The sequence below is a fragment of the Simochromis diagramma genome, unplaced genomic scaffold (assembly GCF_900408965.1).
Source record: "Simochromis diagramma unplaced genomic scaffold, fSimDia1.1 OVJJ01000299.1, whole genome shotgun sequence".
NCBI classification, from domain to species: Eukaryota; Metazoa; Chordata; class Actinopteri; order Cichliformes; family Cichlidae; genus Simochromis; species Simochromis diagramma.
In genome coordinates, this window is record NW_024386795.1 from 164,730 (window position 1) to 180,232 (window position 15,503).

The following is a 15,503-nucleotide window of genomic DNA, read 5'->3' on the forward strand; positions in this document are numbered from 1 at the left end:
TCTCCAGCGTGTCCTGGGTCTGCCCCGGGGCCTCCTCCCGGTGGGACATGCCTGGAACACCTCGCCCAGGAGGCGCCCAGGGGGCATCCTTGCCAGATGCCCGAACCACCTCAGCTGGCTCCTTTCGATGTGGAGCAGCAGCTGCTCTACTCTGAGCCCCTCCCGGATGGCCGAACTTCTCACCCTATCTCTAAGGGAGAGGCCAGCCACCCTTCGGAGGAAGCTCATTTCCGCCGCTTGTATCCGCGATCTCGTTCTTTCGGTCACTACCCACAGCTCGTGGCCATAGGTGAGGGTAGGGACGTAGATCGACCGGTAAATTGAGAGCTTCGCTTTTACACTCAGCTCCCTCTTCACCACGACTGACCGGTGCAGCGTCCGCATTACTGCAGCCGCAGCCCCAATCCGTCTGTCGATCTCCGGCTCCCTTCTCCCATCACTCGCGAACAAGACCCCGAGATACTTGAACTCCTCCACTTGGGGCAGGAACTCATCCCCGACCCGGAGTGGGCACTCCACCCTTTTCCGGCTGAGAACCATGGCCTCAGATTTGGAGGTGCTGATCCTCATTCCCGCTGCGTCACACTCGGCTGCGAACCGCTCCAGTGCGAGCTGGAGGCCCTCACCCGATGAAGCCAACAGAACCACATCATCCGCAAAAATCAGAGATGAGATTCTGAGGCCACCAAAGCGAAAGCCCTCCGCCACTTGGCTGCGCCTAGAAATCCTGTCCATAAAAATTATGAACAGAACCGGAGACAAAGGGCAGCCCTGGCGGAGCCCATCACCCACCGGGAACGAGTCCGACTTATTGCCGGCAATGCGAACCAAGCTCTTGCAACGGTTGTATAGTGTATAGTCCGCCCACCCCTAACCCTAATTTCTCCTCCCTCCTTGAAGTAAAGGACATTTAAGACATATGTAATCCATTTAGTCCTGGTATTTTTTTATTTTTTAAAATTGAAATAACCATATGGAATTTCCCACCCTGGCGCCTGCTGTTCTGTGAACCACAAGGGGGGGAGTTGTTTTCGTGGTTGCCATTCTCTCCTCCTCAGTTTTAAACAGAATTCAGCATGTTTTACAAAAAACAAGCATTCGTGTAGTTTATAGTTTTGCTAGTTAGGGTGGTGGCTGGTCAGTGGTTTTACTTACAGACAGCAGTTTCGCGTCATCAAAGCCCTCTGACTGAGCCCCTTCCATCCCCCGCGCGCCCACCTGTGCATAATTTATGCTAATGAGCAGGTGCAGTGGTTTTTGAGGCGCGCCGAGGACCGCTCGGGGATGAGCCGGATGGAGCAGCACAGGGAGAGTCGGGAGTCCAGCCGGAGGGTTCTCACCAGGTGATGCTGTCCAAACCCGACTGAGTGCGGATCCGCGAAACACGAATGGATCCCTATTTAAGACGGAGAAGGCTTTTTCACTTATTATCTTCGTGTTTTATCCTCATTTATCAAGGTGAGTCATACGCACCGGGAAGCACGCGTATGATGATGCCGCGGGAAGGTGAAGTGTGATTTCTGAGTGAAAGAGACAGAGTCCCAACACGGTCACAGCCTGTTTGTATAGGAAAAGTTTAGATACCACAGGTGCTTTATGCGGCAGCTCAGGTTACATCCTGCAGTTTAAACGCTTATTTATTTACTTAGTTATTTAGTTAGTTATTAAAGTTGGTGTCTTTTTAAAAAAGGTCACAGCCTATTGTCTTTCCTTATTTTTGCCCATTTCCCCTCTAATTTCAGCGCACCTTTCCTGGGGTGTGGAAAGAGTGAACATTTCTAACTGGGATGAATTTAATGAGTGAGTCATTTTTAAAAATTGTTTCCTTGCATTTAGTTAGTAGTTTACATAATGTTTATTTGTCACATATTCATAATTTACATATTATATGTGAAGGATTTATTTTGGTGATTATATTTGCATTAAAGCCCACATAGTTTTATATATTAACTATAAGTTGTTATGTTAAAAATTGTATTTGAGTATTGTGTGTGAGTATTATACAGTATATGTAGTATAGTGTATGCTGGCTTTGAGGCATTAGGCCATACATAAAAAAACAATATGATTTAAAAAAACAACATCTGCTTTAGCTCATCGAAACCTGTCCATTTCATGATGCTTTAATCGATTAATTGAGAAGCATGACAGTCTGGTCAATCACCAGGTTGTTTGGTGGTCTGCGTGATTCCTGGTTGGTGGTGGGTTTGTGGTGTCAGTGGGGGTGAAACCTGCAGTGGGAACAAACCTCTCCTTGTTCTCTCTGTCCCAGCAGCGGGAGCAGCGGGATAAAGCATCAGAAATGGGACACCGCTTCCCAGGGAGGGCAGGTAGGCAGCTGCATTGATCGTTGATGCTGATGGAGCTGCTTCGGGTGGCAAACACACAGCCAGATATCTCCCAAAAAATCAGCATTGCTCACATCACCATCGTCATCACATGGGAGTGCTTCTTCCCATAATTTATACACAGTGTTTACGTTTTTCACTTTTAATTTCCCTAAAAGACTCGATTGTTTGCTTAAGTATAAGTTAGTTGAATATATGTGAAATGCAACACATTTCTAGTTTTATTGCAGAATCTTAATGTATGACTTTTTAATTTTTAATTATAAAAATTAACTTGTTTTTAATCCAAGAAGTCTGTCGTTTTACCCAAAATTTGATGTCTGTATTCATGGACGGCCTAAAAAAGCATTTCAAGCTGCACAAATACACAGAAATGTCCATATCTGCTAAGTTCAGGCTGTCACTCAGTGTGGAGATGTATATGAAAATATATAAACAGTGTGCATTGTTCCCTGCTTCCTCGACATGCGAAGGAGTCCCAGCAGGAATATAAAGAAGCTGCTCTGTTGTCTTGCTCTTCCTCTGACAGAGCCGCTATCTGCCTGAATGTGGTTGCTCTTTTGTTCTCCCTTTGGTTCATGAGAATCCGGTCCAAACTATAGGAGCCCATAAAGGAGCAAAGCAATTAGTAGCACAAAATATGCTAAAAAAAAAAAATGTTATAGGTATTTTTTTTTAACTCTGTTTAATGTCCTTGTTAAAATTAGAGCAGCTTTAACTGCTCTAATTTTAGTTTAATCAGTGCATTATTATATGCAGATTGACATAGTGCTTTTACATATGTGAAGTACTCCCTCTTTGTTTTTCTGATACTGATCACTGATTAATAATTCATAGTCAGGTACCCCTTATACCCCCCTTACACATCACCCTTGCCACCTGCTTTGTTCCTGCTCTTTGAGATGAAAGGCTGGGTTTCAGAGCTCAAGTATCCAGTCACGTAAAAGTGTGGAAGCAAGGCTGGACTGATAATTTTGGAATGCCACTGTAATGAGAATGTTTTAAAACCAAACCTGCTGCTAAGGTGGGTTTTTTTTTTGTAAAATATCCAGTTATCTTAATATGGAAATCGCCATGCCAAAACATTCCAGATATCAAGTGTTTTCCCCCAGTGTTTTACTCTCTTGGGAACACTTTACCAGCCTTCTAATTTCACATATCACACATCGATATAGTGAAATGAAAGGGGCGAATACTTTTAGACAATAGAGGTCATCCAAAAGAGGAAACAGACACAACCAAAAGGGAGTCAGTTGGGTTGTTGAGCTGGAAAGGAAAACTGTGTTGTAAGTCACAGAGCAGTCGTTAATGAAAGCTGGATGACAGGTCTTTTCTTTAGAGCCTCTTCCTTTCCCAGCACCACCTCAATTCCATCCTTGCCGATCATGATTCTAATTTGGCAACATCCAGCCTAATTCCGGGAGGAATTTTTCTTCAACAAAACACTAAATTGTAAAAGTTTTAGGTATCTTACATTTTAATCAAATCTTTATTAATCTGTCACCTGAGACCTGTACTCGTTTTCCAGATTAGCTTGATATTAAACTCACAGAATTAATTCAGCAAAGCATTACAAGAACTTTATTTTAGTTTGCTGAAATTGCTCTCTTTATTTCTTTGCCAAACATTACTGAGTTCCAATATGAAAATGATCAGATGTAACATATTTAGTTGTAAGAGGATTTGAAAGATTGCTACTTCGGATCAGGTTCAAGCTGTATGACTTATTATTATTATTATTGTTATTATTGTATAGCAACTGTTGCATGAAATATTTGCTGATACAATTTTTTCTCCTTGAAGCACCTCCAGATGACAATCGCTGCATTAGAAACCAACATATCTGCCTCCAGTAAATCACTGGTCAACATGGCTGTTATGTCAAACCTTACATCATCTGCAGAAAGGACACCAAACATCTCATGGACCATGAGCTCTGGCCAATCGTCTGGAGTCACGGCACCACCTAGTAAAACACCATCAAGAACAATGTCCTCCAGCCAATCACCAGGGAACACAGCACCAATCAGTCAATCATCAGCTGAGACAGCACCATCCAAACACTCACAAACCAGTCTTCTAACAGTCAGCAAATTCCCAACAACATCAACATCACCTTCTCAATCACTCGGAAGCAGAACAGAAAACAGCTCAGTATCATCCAGTCAATCACCAGCTGAGAAAACACTATCTAACCAATCAAGAACAAGTCTTGTACCCACCAGTCAGTTATCAAACTCAGTATCAGCTGTCCTTTCACAGGGTAGCACAGCACAAACAAACAATTCTGCAGTCAATACAGGTTCATCCAATCAGTCACCAACAATGTCAGTGCCATCTAAAAATTCAGAAACCAGCTCAGCACCAGGCAGCCAATCACCAAACAGCTCAGCATCGACTAGTCTACTACAAAGCACAACAGAACAAAAAAGACACTCACCAGGCAGCATGGCACAAAACGGCCAACCACTAACAACCACACCAATATATAAAAAATCTCTATCCTCTGCGATAAAATCCAACAAATTGCCACGAAGCACAACATTATACAGCCAGTCAACAACTGTGACAAAACAACTCAAGTCACAAAATGAACCATCAATGACTACAGTGATAGCACCTAGTCAGTCATCAGGCAGATCAACACCAACCAGCCAATCAACAAGCAGGACATCTTTAGCTAAAAAATCATCAAAAAAGACACTGGCTAACAAGTTAATCTGGCTAACCAGCACAACAAGTTCTAGCCAATCACCAAGCAGCACCACACCAGCCAAGAATTCTTCTTTTATTAATGCACCCACTAGGATCATATCTGATCAATTAAAAGGCACAGGTACAAAATCTAGCAAGACAACACAAAGCCAATTAAAAGCTGTCTCAGAATGGTCAAATCAGTCGCTAGACACTCCAGATGATCAGACCATGCTCACCTTAAATACTTCACAATACTTATCATACAGTTTACCGTCTAATAATCACTCAAGGTCAAATTCAGCACCATATGAACAATTTCTGACCAGCTCAGTAACATCAAATGAATCTGGTTCAGTGTTACTTGGAAAAACCAACAATGGAGCCATTTCAACAGACCAGCATCCAGTTAATACTTCACTGCTGACGAGGCAGGTGAAGGAAGCCCTGGGGTCATCGTTTCGTAGGATTCCAGGTAGGTTCACAAAGTTCTTATTAATGATTGAAGGATGAATGTACAAATGTTTGAGGGAGAACTTCAGTATAACAATTTCTCTTTATACCATTTTCCTCAAATGTGGTTCTAAAAACATTTTAGAAGTCTGTTAAAAAGGAGAAACCTGGTCAAATTCAGTGCACATGCCGTTTTCTTGGTCATATTTGTGGTAAAGAAATAGTGAAAACAACCCCAAAAGTGTGTGTGTGTATATGCATCAGAGAGGAACTTGGGAGTTAATATCTTGCCCAATGATATTTGCCATGCAGGCTGGAGCAGCCAGAGATCGACCCACAAATCTTCCAGTCAGTAGATGACCTCCTCTACCTCCCTGGCTACAGCTTGTAATCGAAACCTAGTAATGTTGTGTACATTTGGAGCAACAAATGAGCCAAATGAGTACTTGTGCCTCACAGAATGAACATGAGGAAAGCAGCTTGACTAATTGGACCCCCTCCCATGGCTGATTCCTTTATGGCTTTTACCTATGTTAATGTGGGACATGGCCCACTAGGCAGACAGCATGGAAGGCCATTGAGCAGATGGTTTTATTGGAGGATGAAAAACTATCATTTGGGGGATGGTGGTTCGTTCAGTGACTGGAACATTTCTTTGAGCCACACAACTCCACGTGAAAGCAGAGAGGCAGATGGTGACTTCCTTAAATATATACCTTGCAGACAAACACTTAAACTCAGTTGTAGTGGTTATTAGGATGGAAAATTAACCAGTGGTACACATAGCTTTTATGAGAAAGGAAAAACACTATTTCTATATTATTGTTCCTGATTAATAATAATAATTTTCATTATTAGAAATAATGAAAATTATTCATGGAGTCGTTCTTTCAGGTTTCCAGTCTGATGAGAAACAGTGTAATTGTTTGCTTGTCCTTTCGTTTTCTCTCAGGGGAGCCCTGTGCATTTCCTTGCCTGAACGGAGGACAATGTGTTGAGTCGGAGTCATGTGACTGCAGCTTGTATCAGGCTACTGGACACAGATGTCAGACAGGTAAACCCTGACAACACTCTTTTAAATTGGTAAGTGGACTGGTTCTTATATAGTGGATTTCTACTCTACTTCAATTCAATTCAGTTTTACTTCTATAAAGCTAAATCACAACAACAGTCACCTCAAAGTGCTTCATATTGTAAAGTAAAGCCCTTCAAAAAATACAGAAAACCTCCAACAATCAGGCAAACCCCCATGTGCAAGCACTTTGGTGACAGTGGTAAGAAAAAATTGTTTTAATAGGGAGAAACGTCTGGCAGAACCAGGCTCAGGGAGGGGCGGCCATCTGCCTTGATCGGATGGGGGTGATGGAAGGGAGACCAGACAAAAGAGATGTTGTGAAAGAGATCCAGAGATGATTATACTTTCGCACTCAAAGCACTTTACAGCCTTCAACATTCACCCATTCACATCCATTCATACAAGTACTTGTTTCTATGCTTTAAGTGCTTTCTATCTAACATTCACACATATGCAACGATCAACCAGCTTGTTAGTTCAATACAGTATCATAAAAGTGCACAGGCCTATTATTACAGCATTAGAGGTCATTTAATGAAATTTGTAGAGCAGTTCAGGGAGGATGTTTAAGATGCTCTGAGCTATCCTGTACCAGAAATTTAAGTTACCGATCTGTTTCTCTTAAGTTCAACATATACACCCCCCTCCAAAAAAAGAGAAATCAAGTCATTTTGTCTTCTACATCTTTTTAAAAATAATTTATAGTACACATTCACTCAGTTCAGAGAGATTTTTGAGTCGGAAACTCAAATGGAGAGCAAAAGGAGTGGTAGAGAAGAATAGTCTCTACAGTAGACAAACAGTAACTGAATGTAATGTCCCTAAGAAAGGAAAAAATCAGCAGAGACCTGACACAGGACATCTCAGGCCTCCCTCAGGTCTCTGCTGTCCAGATGTCCACCTACTGTTGAAGCCTCATCAGAAATGGTCTTAGTGGTAGGGTGGCTGTCAGAAGCTGATCTTAAGGAAGGGAAATGGATCAAAGGATGAGGTATGCCAAATCACACAAGAACTGGAGTGAAAAATAGTGGTAACAGGTCTGATGGAGTCAGAAGTCCAGATTTGACATTTTGGTTCAGCTCATTATCAGTATGTATGGAGAAGCTCAGGAGAGAGGTGCAGCAGTGAGTGTCTACCGCAATCTGTAAAGTATAATGGAAGCTCTGTAATAGTTTGGGGTTTGGGAATCTTGTCAAAATTAATGGAATTATGAATAGAGAAAATTACTGTCAGATTTTGCTCTGCTATCCAATACTATCTGGAAGCTATTGATTCTGATTCACTGATTGTGAACAGCCTATTTTTTTCTGCATGCCATAAAAGACATTGGAGTGAAAACCTGGATAAAAAAACATACAGTGTAACATGTCAGTCATGGATTGGCCTCCCCAATGTCTGCACCTCAATATTATTGAGGCAGCGTGGGATAATCTTGACAGAGAACATAACAAAATGCCTGCTTTTGCCTTATATAGTTTATTTCCGTGTATGTTTGTGCATCTTTCACTACATTGCTTCACCTATCTCCCATTTTCTTAGCAAAGTATAAAAAGGAAAAGGGGTGACTCAGTACTTTTACACAGTACTGTACATTTAACAAGTGGACAAAAATACAATACTAATAAATACTAAAAGGTGCTAAATTGAAAAGCTTTGTTAGGGTGTTTTGTAGCATTTCTGTGTCTTAATGGCTAATTAAGTGAAATGAAAAGAGAAATTTTCATGTTTATATTCCTAGTTCCAAATTCTGGCTTTGAGAGGGAGATGACATGCAGGACATGGGGTCAGTACAACTTTGAGACCTTTGACGGCCTCTACTACTACCTCCCAGGCCGGTGCGCCTATACTTTACTGAGGGACTGTGAGGAAACCACCCAGGCCAGCATCGTTGTCCAGGTGAGTCGTTCACATGGACCTGGGCTGGGGTGAAATAAAACCTCCAGGTGAGCAGCTGCCCAGTAGTTTTCGGTTCAACGCCTGCCTCCAGTTTGGGGAAAATTTGGACTCTGTGGCCTCCTGCCCCAAAACACATTCTTTTTTTTCAGACTCAGCCTGAGGAAAAGATCTGCTCTGAACATTAGTGAAAGCTATCTGGTTATTAGAGTCAATTACCATTAAATGCTGCAATTACCCACTATGCCTTGAAAGTATCTGCAACAGACTAGGACTTTGTTCCCCCGAACAGGCAACAGATACCTTATCTGTGTAGGGGAAAACCAACCTAAACAGGGGACATTAGAAGATCCAAATGTAGTTTGGATTAATTAAATAATGAAGTTCAGTAATGATAACATATGAAAACACAGTGCAGCAATCCTAACAGAGCATGTTAGGAGGAGAGGAGATGACATTTTCCGTTGTAGCAGATAAAATGACGCACTCAAAAATGTTACAAAGTGGCAGGTGTGTGTGTTACTTTTAGGATCACGTTTCAGCTTTTTAAATACTTTTGCTTTTTAGAACTATATGGTCCATTGGTTCTAAATTAATGTAAATGAAATGCGATTTCTATGTAATTTTTTAAAATAGCTGGATTCAGTTTCTTTTTTTTTGTGCAAACAATACATTTGTTATGGACTATTTTCAGCACTGGATTTGAACGAAACCCCTAAAGGTTTGTGCATTTTGGTCCAAAAATTTTCCTTGTAAGTTCTATGTCAACCTATGTCGCAATGAAGGCTGATTCCTTGGATAGGTAGCTTAAATTCATTTACAAATATCTTGTATTGTTGAGGTAAATCTGACTTGAGGAAAGTCTTACTACTGTTTTACAACAAGCTAAGAATATATAACTTGGCTTGATTTTCATTCCCCGGACAGTTTCTAAAAAAGAACTAGACTGTTTTTAAAAAAAAAAAAAATTTAATGTGCATTATAAGAATTCTGTGACAGGCCAAGAATAACATGAAAATTGTGACATTTTCAATGACACAGTTTTTATTTGTGCGCAGATCCGTAATGAACCCACACCTGTTTTAAATTAATGTCCCACCTCTCTGTTTGTAGGTCCACAACGACCCGGCCTGTACTTCAGACCCCTACACTTGCCAAAGATCTGTCAGCCTCTTCCTGCCATGGGAGGGAGAAGTCAGGCTACATGCCACCAATGTGACCTTCAAAGGCCAAAGGTTAGCTGCTTTCTCTCTGTATGTTTTATTTTACATCTCTTCAGGTAAGGTGGTGTTTATATGATACTGGAATTGCCCTGTTTGTGTTTAGTTTGCAGCTGCCTCAACACATCCACGACCTGCAGCTGGAGCAGATTTCACAGTACGTGCTAGTAACGCAGCAGCATGGCTTCACGTTGGCATGGGAGGGACGAAGCGGCTCTGTCTACATCAAGCTTAGTCCAGAGTTTGTGGGCAGAACTTGCGGCTTATGTGGTAACTTTAATGCCGACGTCCACGATGACCTGAAGATGAGCTATGGTGAGATCATTTTCAGTCTCATTGCTCATGTAGCATCTGCTTATGTCTCTTTCAGTTGTGTAAATCCACAAAGAGCAGCAGCTGATCTTAGGGTTTCTCACACCAGTTGAATTCCAATTTAACCCTTGAGTATACAAATTTTTCTCTTTAGGCGAGGAAGCAAAGCCACCCTCTACAATGCAGGCAACAGCAAATAGAGATAGATTTTTAAAAAAAAAATCTCTTTGTTTTTATCTGCTTTTGTTCTTCATGACACATACAATACAAGTTGAGTACGTTCATTAGAATTATAAGAGATGAAGTCTGTATTTCCTTTTATTACAGTATTTATATGACATGAGTTTTAGTTAACTTGGCAAAAAATAGAAAAGGAGCTAGTTCTTTTTTAATACTTTGAGTACATTTCAGAGTCTGTACTTTTTAATTTTTGCTTGAGTAAAGAAGTTATGTCCATGAAACAGATTATTGAAAAATTAAGTATCTGTACTTCTATTTAAGTGATGAATCTGTGTACTTTTGCCATCTCTGCTGAGCCATGACTGGTAAGCAGTGGTTATAAGTTTAACATTCAGCTAAAAAGTGAAAGGTCAAGGTTAAAACTGATGGTGATCCTTGAACCATGAAGTAGAAAAGACACGGCTCACTTTTTCTTTTAAAACACTCAACTGAACTCCAGATGTGAAGAAGTGTAAAGGAGGCAAAACTACTGACATAATTAAACAGACATGATATCTGTTTCTTAGGCGTGCTGACTCATGAAATTGAAATGTTTGGGAATAGCTGGGTAGAGACACATCCACATGAGGAAAGATGTCCTATGGTGCCTTCTGGCTTCCCTTCACCTTGTGCTACAGTCAAATCTCATGTTTTACTGGTAAGGTGTCAAATAAAACAGCAACTGCGAGATGAGTGAAATGAAACTGAGAAAATTACCTACTAGATGAGTAAAAAAGTGTTTTTGTGTGTTTTATGGTGACAGAAGGTGGAGGAGGTGTGTGCAATGCTGCTGGATCCACCATTTCAAAGCTGCCATGACTTTGTCAGTCCGCTGTCCTACATGGCCAGCTGCTCCAACGACCTCTGCATGTAAGAGCAACCGATTTAAGATCTAGTTGTTGGAAGGGTTTCATTTTGAGGAAAAAATCTGAGTGTTGTCAACATTATATGGTATGAACCATTAGTATCCATAGTTTATCCTTGTGAAATGTGTGGAATCTTTCTCCTACTTTAAAATTAGAAGAAACATTTATTTAGTTTCTGCTGATATTGTTCATGACAGCAGAGTCATGAACAATGACTCTGCTGTCATGAACAGCAGAGTCATTGTTCTGAATTACTGATACTAATTCTGAAGCAAATCAAAACATCATAAAAGTTTGACACATACGTAACATTATCTAAAAATTAGTAACATCCTGTACAGGTGGTTGGAGATCTCTTTTTTGCACATATCCTTATGTACCCACATTTTAGTTTTTGCATTTCAATCCATGTCCTCAGACTGTGAGCACTTTGGTTACTTACTCATTCAAAATGATCCCACTCTAAAAGACACTCAGTTGTGTCTTTCATGGCTCACGTCCATGATCCTGAACGTACCCCCCTCTGAGAGTAACAGTAGCCATGGCAATCTGTTCCTACAACTAAAGAACTAAAGAAAGAATTTACTTTATGACAGGATTCACTTGGTCTGAAGTCATCACTGTCATGACTGACGTAGCTACACTACAATTTGCCAACTATAAGTATAAAACTATATAGCTTTATTTATTAAATTTGTATGCTAGTTGGAAACTGGTGAGAGCAGCTGGTGAGTAGTTATTTATTTGAGCTGCACAGTCTCATTTCAGCGTAACTGGCTCTGTAGCTACACCTCTCCTGGCTCTTCTCAAAGAGTTCCTTTTTGTTTTTTACCCTGTTGAAGGTCGGATCCCAATGGTGATGTGGTATGCCAGGTGTTCACCGAGTACGCCCGGGCATGCGCCCATGCTGACCACCCACTGCATGAGTGGAGGCAGCACATTCCTCAGTGTGGTACGTTTTTCCAGGTGTTTTAAAATGTGTGCCAGGACGAACAGAAGAAAAATGATACATTTAGTTTTACTTGTAGCTGAAATTGTTCTATTTTTTATTTCAGATGATAAATGATATATTTACAAGGTTAAAAAAAATAAAGTCAAGTCCAAAAACATGATTTATAAAGATTTATAAAAAAGGGATTTACCTGAACATAGTAGATAAAACAAAATATGAATGTGGAATAATTTACAGGCACAGATGCTGGGTTAAAATAATTTATACTAGTAGAATAGTTATAAAGGGCTATCTAATGTAAAATAATTAAGAATATTTAAGTGTGGAAGTTAACTGGAGGGCAGGTTATTAACAGGCTAATGAACACCAGCTAGCTAGAAAAGGTGCTAATTGAGCACATTTGTTTATGTTTTGCAGACGTGTCAGGTTCAAATTTCAGTTTATAACCTGTATTTCAGTGATCATGGCAGCAAGAGTAATTGGGCTTTACAGAAGCAAACTTAAAGCTTTGACGTATGTGTTGTGTTTTGTTTCTGTGACCAGTGAAGCGGTGTTCTCTAGGACTGCAGCACAGGGAATGTATCAGCTGCTGTCCGGAGTCCTGCAACCTGGAGCGAACGTGTATTGACAGTAAGCTCACCTGCCTGGATGGATGCTATTGTCCCGATGGTGAGTGTCTGTTGAGATTCTGCTTCTTATGTTCCTATTCAAAATAGTTCCTTATCTTTATAGTTTGTCTTGTGTAATGACCTTAACATAAATCTCATAATAATAAAAAATACTGTTATTACATTGCCTATACTTTACTTTTAACACATTATTTGCATTTTCTGTCTTATCAGTCTTATGATTTTTTTTTTCATCCCCAGATGATCTGAAGTCTGAATCTGAATCTCTAATCTTTGTCCCCAGGTCTAATATATGAGGATGGAGGCTGTGTAATGCCTTCTGACTGTCCCTGTGAGTACCACGGTATGTTTTATCCATCTGGTCAGACGCTGCAGGAGGAATGCAACACCTGGTGAGCAGTGGTAACACTTCTGTTACCTTGTATGCCATCATAAATATCTGGATGAAGAGACTTAAACGTCTTTGGTTTGTCTGTTTAAATACTCTTCATCCCATAAAAAGCTAGGGAACAGTGAGGCGTGTTTTATTTTTACAGTTTTTTAATAACATCTCTGGCAACACTTCATAACATGACAGCTTTGATTTTCCTTGTGTAATAAAAAATTGCGGTATTGTGTATTAAAGACAAGATATTATCCTACGCTCCCCATACAGTCCTTTTAATCTTCTCAGATCTGACCACCTGGGTGCAGTGAGTCCAATTTCTTTCAGTGATCCTGTTGATTAGCTCAGCCTTTCATGTTCCCAGAGCCACCTGTGGACGTCTCTGCTTTCTGTTTCAGTACATGCGTGGGTGGAGTGTGGAACTGCACTGACTACAGCTGCCCAGGTTTGTCCCTTTCCCCTGTGGGAAATGTTTATTGATATACTCGACTAGTAAATTTTTCAACAAGATTCAGTGAATTTGATTTCAGACTTAAATACTTTCAGTCTATACAATGATTCCATGAAAGTGTTTGATGGGGACTGTGAGAGTTAGGTTGGAGAATCATTCCCAAACACACTTGAGGCTGTCATACATGCCAAAGTGGCTTAAACCAAGTACAAAAGTCTAAAGAAATAAATTTTAAATGGATAATTTTAGTAATTAGTGAGTGATTTTAGTCACTTTAGTGCATTTACAAAACACTTCTGGCTTTGATGGTTCATTGTTAAGTAATGTGCGAAAACTATTTTTGAGAAGAGAGAATAGACAGTGTACTAAGGGAAGAGAAGAGTTTATTGGTAAGGTACTATAAAACACCTGCCCCTGTTGGACAGTGAAAAGAAAGTTGGAATATATGCTTATTTTTGAAAAAGAAAGATGACTAAGGCAAAAGTTCTAATAGAAGGACAGATTTTGCCTTGTTAGAAATGGGAAAAAAAGCATGGACTCATGGAATCAAGAGGAACAATAATTCTTGACATTTTCAGAATGGTAGCAAGTTATTAAAGGTTGAACTTGTTGATTTTAAGAGACACAAATTAAAGAAATATGCAGAAGAATGCTGTGGTAGAATGGAAGAAAAAAAATCTTTATACTTAAGGGGGAAATAAAGTTTGTGGTTCGTGTGCATAGAAAAACCAAGCTTCCTTGTAAAAACCAAGTGCAAAGCAGTTATATTAGATATGGAACAAAGCAAGGCTGGAGAAAGCTCACAATAATAGCTGTGGACCAAAAACAGACGAGGTGTGATATTTACACAGAGAGAAAAACATAAACTGTCAATTGATTAACATGCACAGGACTGTTTATTTATTGCTATAGTAGTGCTATGGAACGGGATACATTTGCATTAACTTTTGTTTGAAGTACACACATGGACACTTACAGTAAATGTACCACTCTGTCTGCAGGCGAGTGCTCGGTGACAGGCGACATGTATTTTCAGTCCTTTGATGGACGGATCTATACTTTTCCTGCAACATGCCAGTATGTCCTCGCCAAGAGCCGCAATTCAGCAAAGTTTACAGTAACCATCCAGAACACCGCCTGTGGAGCTGTGAGTTACACATCATCTGCTTGCTTGTTCTGACATGATTGTTACATTTTCCTACCTATTTGACAGACTGCACAACTCCCCCACTTTACCTACTGCAATCAGAACTATTCACTTGCTCGGCTTACAAATACGTGCAATTTGTCTTTCATGTAGATCATATCATAGTGTAAGTGCTTAATACTCCCCTCAGTCCAGGTCATTTTTGTTTTAGAGCCTTGCTACAACTGCTCTGGCCGATAATGATCATGAAGAAAAACCTACAAAAGACTGAGAGCTTCGTCTCTTTCCCCCTCATCTTTGAGCCTTCAGTTTCCCGGCAGACTTTTGAGCTGCTGAGCAGACAGGTGATGGGAGATATGAGATGTCCCACTTGTCAGAGCCAAGGCCCAAGACCTCTAACAGCCAACTAAACAGGATTACCTTATCTAGCCTGACTGACAGAGCTGCGGACAGCTTTGTAGTGAAGTGGGCACTGGAAGGGTGGGGGGCTTGGACAGAGAGGAGGTTATGCAAAAACAGGAGGTGAATGATGGGAAGAGTAGGAGGGATGATAAAACCTTTTGGTTACGGGGCTTTGCCATTCATGAAAGAGATGATTCATAGCAGCAGGTTGTTTATTGTCTCACTCAGACTTCCTTACTTTTGAAATAAAAGTGAGCCAGAGTAACTTGGGTGATTTTGTGAATTAGTGATGGCCTTGAGCATTTATATTTTATAGCTCCATTAAGTTTTATAGTCAAACTGTACAATCTGCTGATACATTATAATAAATAAGACTTTTCTGTTTTAACAATGGTTGGCCCAAGGAGTGGAATATCTGTCAGTGGGTATTGTTAGATGTCAACTGCTATAACCATTG

At 40.5% G+C, this 15,503-nt stretch overlaps 1 protein-coding gene across 1 annotated transcript in view; it reads left to right on the forward strand.

The window, feature by feature from the left end:
- Positions 1–5,537: 5,537 nt before the first annotated feature.
- otog (otogelin) overlaps positions 5,538–15,503 on the forward strand; it is a 68,116-nt gene continuing 58,150 nt past the window's right edge. Inside the window, exons 1-11 of the mRNA XM_040024805.1 lie at positions 5,538–6,549; positions 8,309–8,466; positions 9,577–9,698; positions 9,790–9,998; positions 10,742–10,872; positions 10,978–11,084; positions 11,923–12,032; positions 12,576–12,701; positions 12,945–13,053; positions 13,445–13,491; positions 14,499–14,644. Coding sequence (XP_039880739.1) covers positions 6,372–6,549; positions 8,309–8,466; positions 9,577–9,698; positions 9,790–9,998; positions 10,742–10,872; positions 10,978–11,084; positions 11,923–12,032; positions 12,576–12,701; positions 12,945–13,053; positions 13,445–13,491; positions 14,499–14,644 — 1,443 coding nt within the window. The 5' untranslated portion in view covers positions 5,538–6,371. The remainder of the gene's footprint in view (positions 6,550–8,308; positions 8,467–9,576; positions 9,699–9,789; positions 9,999–10,741; positions 10,873–10,977; positions 11,085–11,922; positions 12,033–12,575; positions 12,702–12,944; positions 13,054–13,444; positions 13,492–14,498; positions 14,645–15,503) is intronic.